The sequence below is a fragment of the Cardiocondyla obscurior genome, linkage group LG26 (genome assembly GCF_019399895.1).
Source record: "Cardiocondyla obscurior isolate alpha-2009 linkage group LG26, Cobs3.1, whole genome shotgun sequence".
In the NCBI taxonomy this organism is placed as follows: domain Eukaryota; kingdom Metazoa; phylum Arthropoda; class Insecta; order Hymenoptera; family Formicidae; genus Cardiocondyla; species Cardiocondyla obscurior.
The window spans coordinates 1,671,700-1,695,173 of NC_091889.1; the positions used below are offsets into that span (position 1 = coordinate 1,671,700).

The 23,474-nt window shown below is 37.9% G+C and overlaps 2 protein-coding genes across 2 annotated transcripts in view; one reads left to right on the plus strand and one right to left on the minus strand.

Moving 5' to 3' along the window:
* The window catches only part of LOC139111898 (odorant receptor 4-like), a 71,858-nt gene that overhangs the window by 24,360 nt on the left and 24,024 nt on the right, over positions 1–23,474 (minus strand). The gene's annotated exons all lie outside the window — the stretch shown is intronic.
* LOC139111897 (uncharacterized) lies at positions 4,102–8,856 on the plus strand. The gene has a single exon (XM_070672493.1). The coding sequence runs from the start codon at positions 6,779–6,781 to the stop codon at positions 8,030–8,032; it is 1,254 nt and encodes a 417-aa protein (XP_070528594.1). The 5' UTR covers positions 4,102–6,778; the 3' UTR covers positions 8,033–8,856.

Consider the following 23,474-nt stretch of genomic DNA (forward strand, 5'->3'; position numbering starts at 1 on the left):
ACCCGGGAAAAGGGAATGAGCCGGTCCTCCTGCCAAAAATGCGCGCGGTCCTCGCTCTCTCTGGCGATAGCGTGTATAACGAGCGAACAGGTAACGATTCCCCGAAAACAAGCGATAAAGCTGTTAGGAAAGAGCGTGCGAGACGAGAGCGAGGGTTCCACCGCGACCGAAGTGTTAAGGATCCACGATTTATCGACAGAATGAAGGTGATGTTGTCCACCCGCACTGCGGTACTATCATTATTGTAAGGCCTTTCGCTTCTCGGGGCGGCAACCGCGTGTTCCAACGAACTCCGGCCACGTTACATGGGCACTTGGGCTCGATAGATGATTTGCGGAACCTTGATTTCTTTCTTTTTGTTCTTTTTTTAATTTTTCGTACATGTTATGTTCCGTAGAGCGTAATAAACGGACTAAATATTATTCATCTTCTCGTTCGCGTAAAGATTATTTTGTGCTATCGTTTCTGTTTGTCCGCGAATTCTGTCCGTTATACCCCGCCCCTCTCCGTTCGGTGGGGCTAGTCTCCGCGTGTGACTGAATTAATAAACATTTTTCTCTTGTAAGGTTTTGCTTTGTGAAGAGTATCGGCACGACAGGGCCCGTGCCTGGCGCTCAAAAACAATACATTAGTGGGATCATGCCGTCCCGCGCCGGGATACGGACGAGGAAACGAGACCCCTCCTCCTTGCCACCCCTCGTGTCACGGCAACGCACGGATCTCTTATTCGCGCTCGGCCTTTTTGATCGCGACTTTCCTTCACGAAGAGGAAAGAAAAATTACTCGTGACACTATACATCTAAATTCAGGAATTTTTAATATCTTCAACAGTTTGCTGTGATTATACATTTTTTAAATGTTTTAATTTAATGAAATCTGTAAGAAAATGTAAAATGCTGCTGTTATTAAAATTTCGAAATGTCCGTTTATAACACTCCTCAATAGTACTGCTGTATTACAACGCGATTTTAAAGCTCGTTAACAGAAGTGACAGTCCTATGTTGCACGATGCTCCTCCTCCGTTTTACGTGTTAGGAGCAGCCAGAACATTCCATTAGCGCGAGCTTCTAAACTCTACTTCTTTCTGATGACCAAAAGATCGTGCGACTGTTTAATGTTTTTCGCTAGAACTATTGTTAGAACTCATCCAGAACTGTAAATTTTTCAAAATCTATTCAGTATTGTGACGGAAGTTATTGTAAGACAAAATGAGACGCTGCGTAAAGTTGGCGTCTTACTTTGCACTATGTAATTTTGTGGTCTTAAAGCCAAAACTATTAATATCTGATTGTATAAAAATGAATGATTTATTACAATAAACGCCGCGGGGATGTTACGCGGTCGTGGCCGGTTTTATTTGATGCGAAAAGGCGGGTGTTAGTCCTTCGTATGCGCGAGGTACGTGGAGACACGCGTTGAGCACGTAGTCGCTAGATGAGATTCGCACTGACAAGGAAGGTTAGACAATTCGAAAATTCAAAAAAATATGAAACTTTGTGTGCATGTAGAGTAGTTCATCCGAAACACAAAACTGTTTTTTGTTTGTGCTAAATTTCACTTTAAAGGGGTGAAACCACTCCTTACAAATAGAAGGGTTATTTGCTTTTTTTGATATAACTCGAAAACTTTTTAAGATATCAAAAAAAGTTTTATACAAAAGTTTTACAGTAAAAACAACTATATTTTACTGCAGTAACAGAATTAGATAAAAAATTTTTAACAAAATTGTTTATAAAATTACAAAAAACAATTTTTTTTTTAAATTCTATTATTGCAGTTAAACGGAGGTGTTTCTACCATAAAACTTTTGTATAAAACTTTTTTTGATATCTTCAATAGTTTCCGAGTTGTATGGAGGAAAGTGAAAAACCTCTACATATGAAAATACTTTATTTCCGTAAGAATTATTTTTAAGCTGCAGCTAAAAATTTTTTTATTTATTTGTTACTCTATATGCGTAAAGCTTCTCATTATAAAAACAAAAATTTAATCAGGGTAATACGCTCAATAATAATAATAAGATTTCCATAAAAAAAAGTTAGAGAATTTTTAAATATTCAACATTGTGAAACTTTTTGTGCAATAATTCATCTTTAATATAAAACTTTTTTGTTCGTGCTTCAATTCGAGTGACTGATTATGAAATTGAAAGTAAATGTGAACTTTGCGCGATCTGTCGAATGACGAGAAATAACAATAAAAATGAAACCGAGTCAAGTTGTGTCGATAACCTTGTCAAACTTTCCGATTAACTTGATGTGGATGTTTTCACTCTCTTATTTATCACATGAATAACATTATATTACATTATTGCAAACAAAAATAATATCAAGTTATTTAATAAAAATGAATTTTATTGCGTTTCTTGATATGTATAAATATGTCAAAAATATTTCTCGTCATTCGACAGATCGCGCAAAAATATTTGATTTTATTTGAAACAAAAATGACGAGGATGATCAGCCTAGGGAGAACGTCGTGGAATTGAGTTCAGATAATGAATCAGGTGAAGACGAAACAATAGAATCAGAAGAACACGACAGCAGTGAATCAGACACAGTCTTCGTAACACCATAGTCGCGTCTCAGAGACCGGACATCCTTACGGCCGCCTTGCAGATATGAGCCAAACTGTGTGCAAAACAGGTTATCGAGAATGAACTCGAAGCACATGAAAAAAATGGCACGTGGACGTTGGTGCAAAAATCCAAGAAGCAAAAGATTATAGATTCGAGATGGGTGTTTAAAGTAACGCAAAACTCAGACGATCAAGATATCAAGTTCAAGACCAGACTATGCGCACGTGGAATTCGACAGCAAGCAGGAAAGGACTTTGGTGAAACATTTGCGCCAGTGGCACAATATGACTCGTTGCATGCCCTGCTGGCTTTGGCAGCACGTAGAGATCTGGAGTTATCGAACTTTGATGTGCGAACGGCGTTTTTATATTGTTACGCCCGGTATACGGAGCAGCATGAAGCTGCCGGCTCGCTCCGAGGTTTCGGTTCCCCGTTGCCAGGGGAACGAAGATTATTATTAATGATTAAAATGACAGTTCTGCCCGTGACTCTATTCGGTGCGGATGTCACTCTGTATTTGGTTAATGTTTGATTAAACCGTTATCGTTTCTCTTTCTTAAACCGTCTCTTTTCTTTCACGGAGTCCGAGTGCCGCGGGTGAGAGAGTGCGAGAAGAGTGAGCGAGAAGCGCGAACGCGGAGACGTTCGCTGACCCCGTTCCCGGCGTAACAATATGATGATTTACAAGAAACAATTTATATGGAAATACCGGATGGTCTAGTACAGTCGGATGCGAAATAATCAACAGTTTGTAAACTTTACAAATCTATGTATGGATTAAAACAAGCGTCGCGATGCTGAAATCAGCATTTTAATAAATTTTTGAGAAATTTTAGTTTCAGAGAAAGTAATGCGAATAAATGTATATATCGCGGCGTCGTGATAAATAATATAGTTTACCTTGCGCTGTACGTTGACGACGAATTATTAGTAAATTAAAGCAATCGATAGATTTAATTATAAAGAAATTGCATGAGTCGTTTTGAAATTACAGTCAGTGATGCGAGTTGGTTTGTGGGCATGCAAATCACACAAGATCGAGAAAAAAATGAATGTATATTCATCAGGCTGCGTACATCGCGAATATCTTAAATAAGTTTAAAATGTTAGATGCAAATTCTATGTGCGTACCCGTGGATTTTCATGCACTTCTACAGGCGAGTCTGGATGACGATTATATAAATAACGTGCCCTACAGGGAAGCGGTTGGCTCGTTAATGTTTCTTGCGATGGTCTCGCGACCAGACATTGTCTACACGGTAAATTTTGTTAACAGGTATACGAATAATCATAGACATGATCACTGACTGGCAGTCAAACGAATCTGGCTTCGCCAATTATTGCATGATTTAGATTGTGATGTAACTCAACCTACCGTAATTTATATCGACAATCAAAGTACGATTAAATTGATAAAGAACCCCGAATTTCATAAACGTACCAAACATATAGATATTAAATATCATTTTATTAGAAAAAAGGCCGAAAGCGGAGAAGTAGAAAATAAATATGTGTGTACGGATGCACAATTAGTGGATGTGTTTACAAAGCTGTTAACAAAAGCGAAATTTTTTAGCTTAAAAGAAGAAATTGGTATAAGCGACGTAAAGCACACAAACGGTGAAAGTGTTAGTATGTAGTTTGTTGCGCGCTTCACGTAATCGGGTTTCACGCGCTCGTGTAATAATGTACACGCGGTCCTTCGTGATCGATAATCGAGAGAGGGGCTCAATATCCTTGTATTTTCATTTTTCGTAACCTCACTCTCTCACTGTTACCGCGACCGTTAAGAGCGTCCGCATCTCACGTGATTATAGCGTCTAGTTTATTAAATATACATATACTTTTATTACACGGTCTGTTTTTTGGCATACGATTGTATCGGTACCTCGCCTACACAAGTCCTTTTTAACAGATATAAACTGGCAAAAGCCAGGTAGAATTGACGTGTCGCATATAACGGATAGAGATAATAGAGATAGAGTAAAAGCGGCGATTGCTAATTATAAACCTGATAAAACACGAGAGACAAATTTAAAAATGACGACAGTATTTAAAGATGATAAACCTGTTTACCAGCGCGCGAGACGATTGTCTGTGTCAGAAAGAGAGACGGTAAATGCACAAATTAATGAGTGGGTACGCGACGGTATTGCACAGCCCTCGCTGTCGGAATATGCAAGCCCGATAGTATTGACGAAAAAAAAGGACGGTTTGACGCGACTATGCATAGACTACCGGCTTTTAAATAAAAAGATTATTTAGGACCGATACTCTTTGCCGATTATTGAGGATCAATTAGATCTTTTGCAAAATGCTAAGTTCTTTAACACGATTGACTTAAAGAATGGTTTTTTTCACGTTCCGGTTGACGAGCAAAGCCAAAAGTATACGGCATTTATAGTACCGGACGGCCACTATGAATTTTTTCGTGTTCCATTCGGTCTCTGTAATTCGCCGGCTGTATTCCAGCGCTTCATCAATATCGTGTTTAGAGAACTGATTAAAGATGAAGTCGTACTAACATTCATGGATGACTTGGTGATTCCATCTGTTGATTACAAAACCGGTCTAGCGAATCTTGAAACTGTTCTACAGGTTGCGAGTGAAGCGGACTTAGTAATAAACTGGAAAAATCTAACTTTTTGAAGTGTCGAGTAAAATTTCTAGGCCACATCATAGAAAATGGCAAAGTGTACTCGTCCGAGCGCAAGATTGAGGCAATGCGAAGGTTTCCCTTGCCGATCAACGTGCGACAAGTACAAAGTTTTTTGGGCTAAAGTGGATATTTCCGCAAATTCATACTACAATATTCTGCGATTGCACGGCCCCTGAGTAACTTATTAAAAATGTTAATTTTGTATTCGGCGAAAAGGAGAGCGCAGCGTTTAATAAATAAAAAAAAAATGTTAGTAAGCGAACCGATGTTAAATTTATATGTAATGAACCCAGAAACTGAGTTGCATACGGACGCCTCAATAAACGGTTACAACGCGGTACTTTTACAAAAAAACAAAAAGGATAACGCGTTCCATCCCGTTTATTATAGCATGAGGTGGTAAAACCACCTTAGCCGAACGGAACTATTCAAGTTACGAATTAGAAATTCTGGTGATAATTAGAGCACTTAAAAAGTTTAGAGTGTATTTGATAGGTGTACAATTTACGATTGTTACGGATTGTCGTGCATTCACGGCTACTATGAACAAAAAAGATTTATGTATACGCGTTGCGCGGTGGGCACTTTTATTAGAAGAATTTAATTATCAAATTGAATACCGGCCAGGAAAAAACATGCGTCACTGTTGCGTACGCACCCATATCTTATTATACGGTATTATGCGAAATAATATAGAATCATGTACAGTCGTGCACGACCAATAAGCGATAACAAAAAATGACGAAAAGATCCGAAAAAGTTTATTGCTTCCGGACGCTCTTGTGAAGACAGATTTTATCGCGCTATTTTAGAATTTGAAGGGACAATAGCATGCCGATTACCGTCGTCAGTCAAAAACAAAGACGTCGCCGTCTCGGCGCCGACGACTAAACAAACATCGATTCGCGACGGCCTTTGGGACAGCCTCCACAAAACATAGATTTTTGACAACCAATCAGGAGGCTTCTTATGAGGAACACATATACTGTCAATAGCCAAACCGGAATATCTTCCAAAACGCATACAAACGATATAATTTCAATCAGTCGGTAGAGAGCGAATATCGATATCGAACGCTTCACAGTTGCGTCCGTCGTTCGAAAGCAGTCGGATCGTCATTAAAAATTTCGTTAGTCAGTTAGTGTCGCGATTCAGGCACAAATATATAAAAGAAGCTGTGAGATATCACAGCACGGACATGTGGTTCTGCGAGTATCAAAATTAAACTTTGTCTTGTGAAATTTATTTACAAAATAAACTGAAATACAAAGTAGAGATTAATCATCTTTATTTTGATAGACTTAACATTTTGGTGCCTCCTGTAAGGTGTTGAGACTATAAATTTATGAACAAACATAGTGATCAGTGCGTCGAAACTAAGAAGAATTCTAAGGACTGGCCAGAGGTTGAGACGACCCATTCCGTGACGGACTAAATCAAACTTTGGATCCGCACCTACGGCATTTTGTAGAAGAAACAAGGACAGTACATAAGTAGAACATATATACAATATATTATATCCGTTCCTTTAATTCATAAATATGGCCGAGAGAACACGGTTCCTTATACAAAAACGAACATTTTTAAAGTCGCAGATTACGAGTTTGACCAATTTATTCGAAAAACAAGCTCTCGACAACACCGCGTTAAAGCTACGATTGGCACGGTTAACGACTCTTTACAACGCTTTCGAGGAATACAATGATGAACTTGCGATATCTGACCCCGATGAAGCACATCAAGTGGAATTCACTCAGATTCAAGACCGTTTCTACGCATTAGCGGGTAGAATTGAAAATTTTCTAAATCGAGCGGATACATCAAACGCGAGTACTAGCGGTACTAATAATGACGTTCGATCAGAAAGCGTAAATTCAACAACGACCATTCGTATGCGAAGAATTAAATTGCCAGAAGCACCGCTGCCAACTTTTGATGGAAGATATGAAAATTGGCTATCTTTTAAAAACGCATTCCACAATGTAATCGGGTCACAAACGGATTTATCTGAAATTGACAAATTACATTATTTAAAGGCGGCATTAATTGGCGACGCGGCGAATAAAGTAAAGGTTTTTTCCGTAGACGGGATAAATTATACGAAGGCATGGGATTTGCTAGAACGTGCGTATGAAGTTAAAAGACTATTAGTGTCGCGGCATCTTTCGATGATCATAAATGCACCTGTGTTAGAAAAAGAAACGTCAAACGGATTAACTAAACTCGCTGACGAGATACAACAACATCTAGCTTCTCTCAATTCATTAGGAATTACGGTTGGATCGGAAATGATTATACATCTTATTGAAAGTAAATTACCGCGGCAAACGACCGAAAAGTGGGAGGTCAACCTCGAACGAGACGAAATGCCAACATTAGATAAATTGTACGAATTCTTGTACAGAACAGCAGTAACGGCTTCCAAGCGAGAACGTTCGAAGATTCCGGACACAGAAAAGGGCAAATTCGAGCCATCGGCGAAGCGACGAAAGATTCATCCCGCGAAACAAAGTTTTATCGTAGATACATCACGGAATTGCGTCGTATGTAAAAACAAACAACATCCGCTTTTTGTCTGCGATACTTTCAAACAAATGCCAGTCCAGAAACGCATTGATACTATTAAGAAAGCGAAACTTTGTTATAATTGTTTACGCTCACATCGTAATAAGCCGTGCGGATATTCCACCTGTTCTCGCTGCCATAAACGCCACAACACCTTACTACATATTGACAATTACTCAAATTCCATTAAAACCGATATAAAACAGTCCGACAGTGAAAGACAAGCATGACTAGTCGAACAAATTGGCGAGAGAAGAACATGTCTCTCAACTATCTCACCTAGTTTTTCACCTCATTTAATGACCAGCGCAATGATACATATTTATGACGATCAACGGAAAAACTTTATAAGATGTCGCGCGTTATTAGACACCTGCGCGACAGCAAATTTTATCACGGAATCAGCGGTAAAACGACTAAATTTACACGTAGTATCACACACATTACAGATTAATACGATTAACGCAACTGGCACATTATCTAAGGGCATAGTGCAGATAATTATTCAATCTACACATAATGAATTTTCGAAAAGGTTAACTTGTCTCACAATACCAGTCATTGCAAACTCAATTCCGTCCGAAGTATTTCCGCGGGAGTCAATAAAAATACCGGCTAACATAAAACTTGCAGATTCAAATTTTCATGTACCTGGTCCAGTGGATTTATTGATAGGATCCGGTGCAACATTATCGCTGTTTTCCGTCGGACAGATCAACATATCAAAGGACGATCGCGATCTATACTTACAAAAAACACGACTAGGTTGGGTCGTTGCGGGCGATACCTCGATACACAAAAATTCAAAACCATCAATGTGTTGTCTAACTAATTTAGAGAATCAAATCACTAAATTTTGGATGATCGAAGAAATTCACGCTGATAAACCGAAATCGAGAGAAGAAGTTAAATGCGAAACATTTTTTAATGAAACAGTGTCACGAAACCCGGACGGACGTTATACGGTCCGCTTACCATTCCGCGACTTAAACAAACGAATTGGAGAATCTCGATCTATAGCACTTAAACGTTTGTTATCTTTAGAGCGAAAATTTAATTCTAATGATATTTTAAAGCAAGAATACACAAAAATAATCGAAGGATACAAAAAATTAGGACATATATCCGTAGTAGAAGATTTCGACGACGACGGGTATTATATGCCGCACCATGCGGTATTCAAGGAATCGAGCAACACTACAAAGATTCGTATAGTTTTTGATGCTTCGGCCAAATCGATCAACGGAACTTCTCTTAACGATACCTTATTGGTGGGACCAACGATACAGGACAAATTATTCGAACATCTGATCAGGTTTCGCACGTACAATTACGTTATATCAGCAGATATAGAAAAAATGTATCACCAAGTATGGGTTCACCCGGAAGATCGCCGATATCAACGACTGTTATGGCGCGAAAACGGGGAAATTAAAACATTTCAATTGAATACATTGACATTCGGCGTTTCATCTTCGCCTTTTTTAGCGATTCGAACGATAAAAAAATTAGCTGATGACGAACAACAAACGTTTCCGAGAGCAGCCAACATTCTCAGAAATCATCTTTACGTTGATGATCTATTGTCGGGCGCTGTTACCATTAAAGAAGCGCGTGAAATTAGAGATGAAATAACTGCCTTATTACAACGAGGCGGTTTTAATATTCGGCAATGGGCGTCAAATGACTTACGCGTTATTAATGACATGGCTAATGAATCGTTACATTTAAATCTAACACTCGACACAGACTCTTCGTTAAAAACTCTAGGTGTTTCTTGGAGTACACAGGACGATAAAATATATTATTCAGCTCACCCTATCGATAATATTGGAATATTGACAAAACGGAAAATTCTCTCAGAAATCGCAAAAATTTTCGATCCGATAGGTTTAATGGGCCCGATAATCATCTACGCGAAAAAATTAATGCAAGACGTCTGGCGAGCCGGAATACATTGGGATGAGTCAGTTTCTCAAACCATATATACCGAATGGTCAGAATTTGTTAAACAGCTACAAAACATGCAGCGCGTTACATTTGATCGCCAGATATTATTGAAAGAATACCATGATGTTCAAATACATGGTTTTTGTGATGCCAGTAGTATCGGTTATGGAGCTTGCATATACACACGTTGCGTCGGAAAGGATAAGAAAATCATCAGTAGGTTAATATGCTCAAAGTCACGAGTTGCACCACTGAAAATTATCACAATCCCACGACTCGAGTTGTGTGGCGCATTGCTACTAGCGCGATTATTCGCCGACATCCACAAAACATTAAACATTTCACCTAATAGAGTAATTTTTTGGTGTGACTCCACGATTGTTTTAAATTGGTTAAAAACTTCACCTCACCTACTTAAAACCTACGTCGCTAATCGTGTCACCGAAATAACGGAAATTACCGATACAATCGAATGGCGACACATACGATCAGAAGACAATCCAGCAGATACAATATCAAGAGGACAATTACCACGAGCCTTTTTACAAAACAACACATGGCGCGAAGGACCCTCATGGTTAACGAAAGAAGAAAGTGAGTGGCCTCACGAAACCATACCGACAATTAAAATACCGGAGCTGAAAATAAATACATGTTTAATCACGACGATTAACGAACCAGAAATTTTCCAAAAATATTCCACCTTTTCTAAAATATGCCGAATAATCGCATATTGTCTTCGTTTCAAATCCAATAACAAATACGTTGGCCCATTATGTTCAAAAGAAATAAACGAAGCAGAAATACGGATATTGAAACTACTTCAAATTACAAATTTTTCGCAAGATATTAAAGAAATTAAAACTAAAGATTCACAGTACAAAGGCAAATTCATACATCTCAATCCATTTCTGGACGAACGAAAAAAAAAAAAAAACTCGAAATTATTAAATTTCGCGCAAAAACATCCGATTTTGTTATTTAGCCGACATCAATTGACTGATAAAATAATTCGAGAGATACATGAAAAACATTATCACGCAGGGATCCAGACTACATTATACACATTACGACAAAAATATTGGATCTTAGATGGTCGAAATCAAGTGAGAAAGGTAATTCGTTCATGTATACGATGCCATCGATTTGCTGCTAACACAATTGAATATAAAATGGGAAACCTCCCATCAACACGCGTATGTGAAACAATTCCATTCAGTAACACCGGGATCGACTTCTGTGGGCCATTCTATATAAAGGAGAAGAAATACCGAAACCGCACACGAATTAAAGTATATGTTTGCATATTCGTGTGCATGTCCATCAAAGCTGTACACCTAGAAGTTGTGAGCGACCTTTCCACGGACGGTTTCCTCGCAGCTCTACGCCGATTTATCGCCAGAAGAGGCATACCAAAAAATATTTATTCTGACAATGGATCAAATTTTGTAGGCGCCAACAACCAATTGAGAGAGATATACGCATTACTTAATTCAAATAAACATCAGGAGCTTGTACTTAAATATGCGTCTGAACACCGCCTATCCTGGCATTTCATTCCACCAGCAGCCCCCCACTTCGGCGGATTGTGGGAGTCTATGGTAAAATTGTTCAAGCATCATTTTAAACGAGTCGTAGGCGATTCATTATTCACCTTCGAAGAACTAAATACATTTACAATACAGGTGGAAGGTATCCTTAATTCCAGACCTATTACCTTCTTGTCATCCGATCCCAATGATTTGCTTGCTTTAACACCTTCTCACTATTTAATTGGCAAGCCTTTAACATCTCTTCCGGAAAGAGATTTCACTTCTGTTTCAGATAATCGACTTTCCATTTGGGAACATATATCTAAAGTACGCCAAGATTTCTGGGCAAGATGGAGTCTTGAGTATTTAAATGAACTACAAAAACGCATGAAATGGATGAAGGATGGACCGAAAATCGAAAATGGAACCGTAGTATTAATCAAGGATAAAAATATGCCATGCACACAATGGACGCTAGGAAGGATTATACAATTGCATCCCGGTGACGATAAGGTAGTCCGAGCCGCCACAATCAAAACAGCTAACGGCGAATTGAGAAGAGCAACAAAATACCTGTGTCCTCTTCCTGTGGATTAATTGTCCTCGTATGACAAACACAAAATAAAATATGTCAACATAAACTTACAACTCAATGTACAATGCGAACCACTCGATATAAAATATATTAACCATTAAAATATAAGTTGATCGGACTCCTCTCAACGGGAGGGAGGATGTTGCGTACGCACCCATATCTTATTATACGGTATTATGCGAAATAATATAGAATCATGTACAGTCGTGCACGACCAATAAGCAATAACAAAAAATGACGAAAAGATCCGAAAAAGTTTATTGCTTCCGGACGCTCTTGTGAAGACAGATTTTATCGCGCTATTTTAGAATTTGAAGGGACAATAGCATGCCGATTACCGTCGTCAGTCAAAAACAAAGACGTCGCCGTCTCGGCGCCGACGACTAAACAAACATCGATTCGCGACGGCCTTTGGGACAGCCTCCACAAAACATAGATTTTTGACAACCAATCAGGAGGCTTCTTATGAGGAACACATATACTGTCAATAGCCAAACCGGAATATCTTCCAAAACGCATACAAACGATATAATTTCAATCAGTCGGTAGAGAGCGAATATCGATATCGAACGCTTCACAGTTGCGTCCGTCGTTCGAAAGCAGTCGGATCGTCATTAAAAATTTCGTTAGTCAGTTAGTGTCGCGATTCAGGCACAAATATATAAAAGAAGCTGTGAGATATCACAGCACGGACATGTGGTTCTGCGAGTATCAAAATTAAACTTTGTCTTGTGAAATTTATTTACAAAATAAACTGAAATACAAAGTAGAGATTAATCATCTTTATTTTGATAGACTTAACAGTCACGTTGACGCGTTGAGTCGTAACCCGATTTTGGAATGTAATTTTACTGAGGGGAAAGACACCGAGTTAACTGCACGATTAATAAAAGTGCAAGCGAGCGACAATGATATCAAAAAGGTTTTCGATCAAGCAAACAAAAAATGTATAAACAGATACGTAGTCAGAGGCGGACTGCTTTTTAAAGAAATTAATGGCGATATGCATATAGTGTTACCAAAAATAATGCAGTTTTAAATCATTCGACAAGCGCACGAAAAAGGCCACTTTTCAATAGCGAAAACGAAATCATTTCTATGTAACGATTATTAAATTTTCAATGTAGATGCTAAAATTGAAAAAATTGTTAAGACTTGTGTTCCTTGTATCTTAGTCGAGCGAAGACAGGGCAGACAGGAAGGATTTTTGAGTCTAATTTCGAAGGGGAAGACGCCACTAGACACTTACCACATAGATCACGTGGAAGCGTTCCCCTCCACGAAGAAAGAATATTATTAAAATCTAAAACAAACGAGCATTTGATAAAAAGAGAATAGTCGCGACGAGATATCAGGAGAATGACTTAGTAGCAATCAAGCGTACCCAGCAAGGTTTGGACTTAAAACTTGCTGATAAATTTTTAGCCCCTTATCGAATTGTTAAAGTGTTAAGACATAATAGATATTTAGTTCAGCGCGAAGGAGAGCATGAAGATCCCTTTAGGACTTCGACTGCATCGGACTATATGAAGCCATGGGCTCGCTACGACACTGACAATGATATTGAGTACTGATATTCGAAGCGAATATCATAATCAGAATGGCCGAATGTGGGAGATTTAAATAGCGCGCGATAAAGTTAAGAAACGAAACGACAGCGGTTACCGCTTGTAAGATTCCGGCGACGGTCGCGGCGTGCGGTGGCAGCGTGCTTGCGAAAATCCGACCGTTGCGCGACCAATGTTTTTTAGCAGTTGTTTTTTTTTGGTTGCTAGTCCGAGCATTCCGAGCTAGCCCGAGCAGTTAGTATGTATTCTCGCGTGCCAGCGTGCACATTGTGTGTTAAATATATTACTCATTTATCTTGAACGCGTCCTTGTTTGCTTTTTCTCCCCGCGTTTTCTATAATATCCGGATGTTCAATCAAGAAAGTGCCTGTTTTTGATATGTAAATAGAAAAAACACAAAATTATATAGCGTAAATTTTCCTTATTCTTAATTTTGCCCAGAGTTACGATATTACCCGTACATCCACCGTAGAATAAATCGCGAGAATCTAGTAGTGGATGCTTTAGCATAAAGTTTCCAAAAATTCACGCATTTTCCGATTCTAGCGTTGCTCGTTATCAAAATGGTGTAATGATGCATCCTGACAAAGGCATCGTTTCGACGACCATCAGTTAGACGTCGGACCAAAGCCTGGTCAGGACTTGGGGCGCGGTGTGTCCTACAATATTTTTTTAAACTTCCGCAACGCTCGCGGGAAAAACGACGGTACATCAACCGCCGTTCTTACGCTAACAAGTGTAAGTGTCGTGGTAAGCCGAATCGTATTAATACTTTCTTAAATTCTATGATTGCATTAGACGCTTGGGTGGTTTTGTGCATATCAATTATCTCCGGATTTGGAGTAAATTTTGATTATTATCATAAACATATGCCCGTGAAATGGGTCTAAAAATCCGTATGGATTCTACTCCAACATTTATTCGGATATGGCAAGGGAGTTAACGGGACGCTCGGCAGTGTTTTTCTTTTTTGCGCATGTTACGTCAGGAAAAAAATATTAAAGGAAAGAATAATTGTCGCTCATGGGTAGCCAAAGATATGGGCTAAGAGCAGGTAGAGTAGAAAGAAGGGTTAAAATTGACGCAACTACCGATATTTGCATGACACGTCCGATGGAGTGCCGCGCGTATAACGCGCTAGAAAAAGGTTTGAGTCGCAAAAGGTTTAGACAAGCGCGTGGTTGGTTCTTTTTTAGGAGAAGAAAATTAATTCTTGTTCCCTGGGATAGAACCTGCGGGGATTTCTCGCAATTAAATGGATACTGGGTTACTTAAATAAAAATTATAATTTTTGCAAACAAATAAAACAATTTAATAAAATAAATTAGTACAAGAAATTATATCTTAACGTAATAATAATAATTATTAGATTTGAATTAAATAATAACATAAAATGACAAAGGATTCTTTTGGATTAAAATATGACAATGCATTTTATTTATTGATTTTTCATGTGATATAAAAATGTGTATGTTTGTACAGTTTATTTCGACCTTTAATTTTACTCAAGTTCTACTTCGATAATCTCTACAATCCGCGCTGTCGATCGCGGAAAGACTTGGTCTAAAAGCCTAATTGGCGCCAAATAAGAAAATTCCGCCCCTAGATAGTGAATGAAGAAATGTTCATCAGAAGACGCGGCACTAACCTGCCTCCTGATCTCCTCGGGATCGAAATGGTCGAGGCCTATAGAGCAAACCCCTTCTAGGATGGGATCCGTCCACGGAGTGCAAGTCCTCCGCAGGAGCTCGAGGAGATGATCTACGATTCTCCTTGGTTCCTGTTGCTCCTTGAAAAACTCGACACTGGAGATCGGTGACGGAAGAGGATCCGGGAAGTCAAGACCCAGTAGAAATTCGAAGTTCTCCACTAAGAAATTGACTTCCTCGGTTTCAAGAAAAGATCTAGAAGGAAGAGTACACGGGGAAAGAGGTGGAGAATAATTCAGAAATTTACCTGGAGGATAAAAAAGGTCACTGCTGTTGCTTAGGGGAGGACTGACAGGATATGCCAACCCGACCTTAGCAGGGGGATTAAGAGTAGGCAAAGGAGAGTGTGACGGAGTTGTGTGGCGGAATTTCTCAAGAGTCGAAGCATTTGAGATCGATGGTGTCGGGTGATTCTATCTGTATTATTTGATAAAATGGTTTCGGTTCTCCGTGAATAGGAGATGACGGAAGGTCGGGTGGAAAAAGAGACCACGGTCTGTCTTCGTCTGAGTTCTTCGCGACGGCTGGAGGTATCTCTCTTGGCGCCCCCGCGAAAAGAAACGGTATGAAGAACCGGCGGACCAGTTCTCGCAGATTTTTAATTTTCCGGTTTCGTCGATTCCCAATTTTCTCTATTGTATTTCGATTCTTTGACTCCACTAAAATTTCAATTAATTGTTTAAAAAGAAAATCTTCAAATAGAATAATGTCGTGGAAAGGGGAGAAAATTCTGGAGTTTGCTGCGTCTGTTCAACCGATTTCTTCCTCTCATCCCCCGAAATTCTCACCGACTCAATCACTCGTGACGCATCACTCGAACTTTTATTAGCGACTTATCGCAGCAGAATGTTCGGTGACACTAATCGCAAGACATGATGTGCGACGAAAACTCAGCGAATTAGGATGAGATCCGGAATTTACAGAATTGCATGCCTCCCCTTTGTAACTCCCTGAACCACGAAAAAACATTTATTTATTTTATATTCAAATTACTTGTGGAAACAATGAATAGGAATTAATAAAAATGGGACTTACTTTCAAATGAGATGTCTTGAGCTTTGATCTGACGAGAATGTGGCACTATTTCGCGCGAGATTTATTTGTTTCTACTAAAAAAAAATCTGGAGAGCAAGAGAGCGTTCTCCGCCGGAACACACGATTTTATAAGCTCGGAAAAGGGGAGAATCGTTGCTGAGTTTCCGATTTTCAGAAACTCAGATTTTTTATTTGTCGTTTTCGTTCCTTTACTTTTCCTTTTTCACTATAATTGGACATTCGTTCTTCATCCTTTCTATGTTTCTTAAATTTTTTAAATTTAGATGAGGAGTTCCCAATATCCATTGGCGTCTGGATAAATGTTTATAAGTGACTCCGCCCTCAGGGGCTTGAATCTTCTGAACCTTCCAGAATATTATTAACAAATATAAAAAATGATATAAAAAACTCTTGACTTCCGAAGGGTCACGTTTTGTTGCCTGGATTTTATTGTTTTTATCCGTGTACTTTACCCCGATAATTGAGGCACACCCGAGCCCTGGTTTTTTCTGAGGCGTAAAATCCACGGCGCGATTACAAGTCCGGAAGATATTTTTTGTAAATCCCTTTTATCTATTGTCAGACGTTCGATAGTGTACTTAAACATTTCTTAAGGTTGAAGTTTATTTTTGTTATCCTGGGCACGTTCAGTTATATCTTATTTCATGCAACGTCCGAACGAATTTCTTTTGCCTGGTTTGCTGGCGCTGGTTTTACAATTTTGTTTAATTATTATTTTTTCTGCGTCTGGCAACAGTAAAAATTTCCTGTTACAAAATTTCGTTCTGAAAGGTTAGAAATCTTCTTTGTTTTTCAATGGATTATGGTCTACTTCTTGCTTATCTAATTTCATTAATTCCGCGTCGAAAAAAGAAATAGTGGAGTAGAAGACGTAACACGCACATATAGTACAAGATGCAGCTACATCTTCGATATCCTTATCAATATTTGGCCACCAGATATATGCTTTTGCCAGTATTTTTATTTTTACTATTCCGAAATGAGATGCGTGTATCTCACGTAATACATGTTGTTGCAGGGATTCGGGTATCACTACTCTATAGCCCCATAAGAAACATTATTTTTCTACCGTTAACTCGTCGCGTTTGTTATACAATTTTTTTTCGTTTTCTAATAAAATATTTACGCTTGGCCAATTACCTTTAATATAATAAACAATTTTTCTTAACTATTACGCTGGTTGCTTTCACAATTTCTTGAGCATCTATTATTTTAAGTTCTTCATTAATATAATTAATCGCGGTATATTCGTAAGTGAAGATTAGCGTTGAATCATTGACAGGGAAGCGTGATAGTGCTTTGCAATTAGAATTTTGTTCCGACTTAATGTATTTGATTTTATAAGAGAATCTGGAAAGAAAATATGCCCACCTTTGCAATCTACTAGCAGTTATTCAAGGAATTTTTTGTTTTGGGTCAAAAATAAAAGTTAAGAGCTTGTGATCAGTTTTGAGTGTTATCTCTTTCTTATAAATATAATTATAAAACTTCTTGAATCCAAATACTGTAGCACTCGCTTCCTTATCGATGATCGCACGTGATAATTTTTTTTCGGGAATAACTTTAGATGCGTATGCTATTGTTTTCTCTGTTCCATCTTTATATCGATGAGATAAAATTGCCGCAAGACCATATAAAAAAGCATCACACGGTAAAATAAGTTCTTTATTCAGGTCGAAATGCGCTAATACGTGTGAAGATCTAGTTCTTTCTTAATCCATGCAAACGCCGTGTCGTATTCTTTAGTCCATGTAAACGTATCATTTTTAGAACAATCATAAAGCGGTTTAAGTTTTGTAGCGCAATCGGGTAAAAATCTAGCGTAATACGTAATGAGGCTTATGAACAAATTGAGTTGTTTCTTATTGGCTGAGACAGGAGTCTCAGTCATTGCCTTAACTTTAGTCTTTGATTTGTGTAGCCCCTTTTTATCTATCATAAATCCTAATATATCTAATTTTTTTTAAAGAAATCAAATTTCTTAATATTAACTTTAAATCCGTATTCCTCCAATCGATGAAAAACTTTATAATGCGTATGTAAATGCTCCTCATTAGTCTTGCCGGTACAGAAAATATTATCGAGATACAGAATTACTTTGTCGATTCCTGCAAGACAATGTTCAATTTTGCGTTGAAAATCGCCAGATTTGGATGCAATGCCTTCAATCATTTTAGTATATTGGTAAAGGCTTTTATGTGTTATTATTGTTAAATAATCGCGGCTCTTTTTGTCTACTGGAAATTGCATGTATGCATGCTCTAAATCAATTTGTGAAATTGTTGAGTAATGATTCAACTTTTGAATGTCGCGCACTAAAGGCGACGGCAGAGCCATATGTTGATTGGCTCTTCTTATAGTAGGCGCGACCAATGGTGAGTCACTCTGAAAAGATGTCACGTGGTCGTCGTGTCGACAAGAAGACAGAAGCGAGTAGTTAGTCGATAAGAACGGTCGGATTTATAAGAATAGAAAGCTTTTGTTGGGAATTACATTGTGGGCGAGGTTTACTCCATACGAGTTACAAGTAAGGATAGAGTCAAGTCGACTGTCGGGTTCGTCACACGAGGGTGGCGAGCTTCTTACGGATTGACGAGAATGATCCGTGAGATAAGAGCGTTTCTCGGGATCCGCAAGAGAGGATCTTGTAACGGGGAGTTCACCACGAAGATGACCCCTTTTTTGACGTGTACGGCGACTTTGAGCTTGAGAGATCGTAAGGTGCTCTCAATTTTTGACTGTAAATACCCGGGTGCCAAAAGGGCATTGAAAATTTGGTGACTAGGAATCACAGGCCTGCAAAGGCAAGACAAAGGAGGTTTTTTTTGTTACAGGCCGCCATTAGCGGCATAAGAAGGAGATATACCGGGTTGAATGACTTAGAAGCAAATAAGGGACAACGGTTGATCTACATTCTGATTTCCTTGGAGAGATTTTTTATTCATTAATTGGAATGTTCTTCTTTATTAATTTAATATCAATTATTCTTTTGTTAGTTTTTTTTTTTTTTTCTCTGATATATTTTATTTGAACAAAAATGTTTTTTTTTTTGTATTGTATTGGTTATTGTTACTGAGTTCGAATCCACAGATTGCTGGAATTAATATATTAAAAATAAAAAACCACTTTATTTTATGAATTTTATTTGTACTGAACCACCTACTTCAAATCGAATTAATTATCCAACAGAAATCGGTTGGCCAATTCGAAATGCTATAAAAATGACATCAATTAAAGGGATCAATAAACGATTCTTAACTAAATTGGGGCTTAAGGTTAATTTAAAGTTTCTGCAAATTTGAACGAATCCATCCGTTTTACTAACGCGTACAATCGGTGTTACCCACTCACTTACGTCAATTTTTTCGAGATGACGTAGTTTGACAAGACAATTAATTTCAGTTTCCACTTTACTGGCTAAAGAAAATAATAAATGTCTTGCTTTTAATGCTATCGGGTAAGCATTTTCTTTAAGAGTTAATTTTAATGTTCTTTTATTATATAATCCGAGACCTTGTCCAAACAATTTCGGAAATTTGTTAGGAAATTCTTTGTTACATTTATAACGTCAATTTAATTACAACTTTCAATACTTGTTGAAGGATTCAGTGACAGTGGCCACAAACCAAATACCTTGAACCACTGTCTACCGATTAACATAGGACCGTCACGCATCATTACCTTCATTTTAAGTAAGGTTTTTCGATATTTGAATTTAACATTTAAGTTTTCTAAAACACTCTCGCTTTTCAATGCAACTTTACCGTATGTGTTTAATAATGCCGCACTCTGTATTTAAAGATTCAAAAAATACTTATTTTTATCTTTTTTTGATATTATCGCTGCATAAGAACTCGAGTCAATTTTTATTCTACAATTAACCCAGATAATTAATACAGTTAAATACATCGGTTCCGTTTTTACATTGGTATTTCTTACGTTATTGGTTGCGTCACTTACTGCACAAGGATTGTCCTTAATATTGTAAAAATCTGAGTTCTCTTCGTTCGACTGCTTGCCGGAATCTGTATATTGGACCAAAATGTCCTTTCCGCTTGCACGTTCTGCATTTGCTAAACCGATAATAGCAACCTCTTGCTCAGTGATTATTTTTACCGAAACAATAACAGATTGAACGGGCTTTTAGTTTTGGGTGTTCTCACTAGTCGATGCTTTATTACTCGGCGATCCTACCTGCTGCCTCAATATGCACCGCGATGAGCATCTTTTCCTCGATTACTTATGTTACGTCCGAAGCTTAAAGTCGGAAAAAATTCAGGAAAATCGGAAGGTTACCGATGCAACAGAGTAAAAACTTTTATTGCCGCTAATATAAAAGAAGGGACTGTATCGTTGCGGCAGAGACGCACGTGCCAAGGTTTCGAATCTTGGGGTAACGCCTTAATAGACGATTTGACGCCTTTTCCGAAACGTGTGCGGCCTATGGCCCTTTTTTAATAAAAGAATTCAATCTTGTTTATTGGGATAGGGCCGCGCAAGCCTTGAGCAAATAAAACCAGAGCCAGTTTGTTGAAATGAATGACGAATGATTTTATTGAAATTTAAAAAAATTATTACACTTTCACGGTAAACTATTGTTTTAATGAATGAATATGATTTACAATTATAAATTTGTTTCTTATTTTAAATAAAATTATATAGTAAATGTTTGTATATGTTCGCGGGTGTACAAATTTTCGGTATGAGTGACTTTACATATGGTTTTTTTTATGAATGTGTGAGTGGCAGTGTGCGTGAGAGTGTCGGCAGGGCGGGGTTAAATGAGGAAAATGAGAGGCTCTAGGAAAAAGGGATGGAGGATGGGTTGACTCAATAGAACAATTGCTTATTTCTGCTCGGTTGTTATAATGAATATGATGAGAGCCTGTCCAAATACAATTTCTTTCAGGCTGCTTGTATGAAAAGGAACATGACGAGCAAGGAAACGATGTACGAAATTTGAAATTCCTTTCGTTTTGATAACCACACATATGAAAAGCACAGCGTGGAAATTGAGATTCGCAATTGCAACACGCTGGGTTTTTTCGGTTAAGCGAATATTGATAATTCTCGGTTTGAAAGAAACTCGAGGATATTTCACAGAATCGAGAATTCGGTGGATTATTATTGGGATCGAAGGTAGAGCAATTCTCTTCGGGGTGAGAAGCAACGGTAGGTTGACGGGATATCGAGGTAGAAAAATCTAAATCTGCAAACGGATGGTAATTTTCAGGTTTTGAAGGAGGTTGAGATTTAGAAGGGAATAAATGCGAATCAATATCAAATGGGGAATAAATTAAACTTCTGTCGTTAGGTTAAGAAACTACTAATACTTTCGGTTTAAAAGCGCGAGGCTTATATAGCCGAAAAAATCAAAGAGAGGGGGTATTGTCTCATCTTCTAATTTCCGCATTCTGCTCTAATTCTGAGTCATTGTTTGGAATTTTTATGACACTAGCAGCCTTGACGCTTCTTAGCTGTTGCTAGGCATCATTTTTTTATTATGTCTCCTAGTGATCGTTGCGCAACATCGGCTTGCTTCGGCAATTCTTTGTGTTCTAATTTTAGATCGGATTCATTGTATGTCTTCATCTGATTTTATTCTTTTAAAATTTTCATGGCAGAGACAAGTTCTCCGTATGTTTTATCCGGAGTAATAAAATCGAGGGGTCACAGCGACCGTACCCTTGCGATGCAGGATGATTTTTCTAATTGTCAGCAGTTATGGGGTCCCTTGTTTCGTTTTACGATTTTTCTCTGATTAGCCTAAAGCGTACTGTTCAAGGAGTTGAATGCAATAAAACCAATTTAAGTTTTACGACCGAATTATTAATCGAAATGAGTTGCCCACTTCCGGATACTGGGCGGGTTATCTCATTGAGTATGGGAAAAGATTTTTTTAATAATTTTGATTGGTGACGCCTTTGTTTGCTATAGTGTGTTATCTCTATGCTTGTGGACCTTAGTTTTGTCAAAGTTTTATTAAAGTAATGTTTGCCAAGAAAGCAAGTGCTCAAGGAAAACGGCTCCAGACGTAACACTTAAGGTAGCCTGTTTTAGTTTTCTCGTTTGAAAATTTGATTGAACTACATTTATGCTTGCATTGTCCGTTGACTTAGACATTTTTTCCGTTAATAATGCATTCTTTTCCGCTGTTTCAATGGCTACTGCTATTTTATATGCAGATTTGAAAGTTAGATTTTCTTCGCAAAATTGTATCTTCTTTGTAAGATAATCTCGTAACCTGCATACAAATTAATCACGTAATGCGATTTTTGAGTTCCTAAAATTGCAATTGATTGTCAGGCTTTTCATTTTTGCGGTAAAATTTACCACTGTTTTCGTCGGTGCTTGGTGCGCTTGATAAAAAGTGCATCTTTTCATTGTTTCTGAAGGTTTCGGTTGCAAGTAATTTTTCATAAGTTTCACTATTTTATTGAATGTTTTATCTTTGGTTTGGCTAGCGCACATAAATCGCGAATAAATTAATACGTTTCAGCACTTATTTTGGTTAATAATACAGCTACTTGCTTTTCTGGAGTTATATTGTTTGCAAGGAAATATAATTGGAGTTTTTTGGTGTATAACTCCCAATCATCTTTTCCTAAGTGAAATTTAAGTTTAATATTTTTATTTTCTCCAGCCATTGTATGAAAAGCCTTTGGTTAGTTAATTAGGTTACTGGTTGGGTCCTCTGTATTGTTATTTATTGGTTTCAATATCACAATATCGGGTTGCTGCCTTTGTGCCATCACCTTGAGAATGTATAATTTTAAAATTCAGCGATGTTTGTTAATTGTTGAATCGTCACTGGCTGGTAATTTTAGTCATTTTATAATTGTAATGAGTTTTGGTTTTGTAAGTTTATAAATCCAAGATTTTCTTGCATAATCAATTTGTCGGAGACTAGAGCTAGGGTCGGACATAGCACAACTGGATAACAGTCATAACTACGAATACTTATAGTCACTTTTTGCTAGTTTCTTTGAAAATGTTTTCTGATGCTGTGCTCACGGTTACGGTAGAATTCGATACTGCACTGTACGTGTTAAATGTTCCACTAATTAGCACTTAGGCAACTATTTTACCAAATTATAAAAGTACTCGTCGCCAAAATTGTGGTGTATTTAAATAATTACCAATTAAAACCTATTAAACGAAAAGTGATATATATATTATATAAGTAACATATATTTATTAACCAATTGTAACACGGAAACTTTGTCCGGGGTAAAGCTCGCCGGAATCCGGGGTACAGTCAG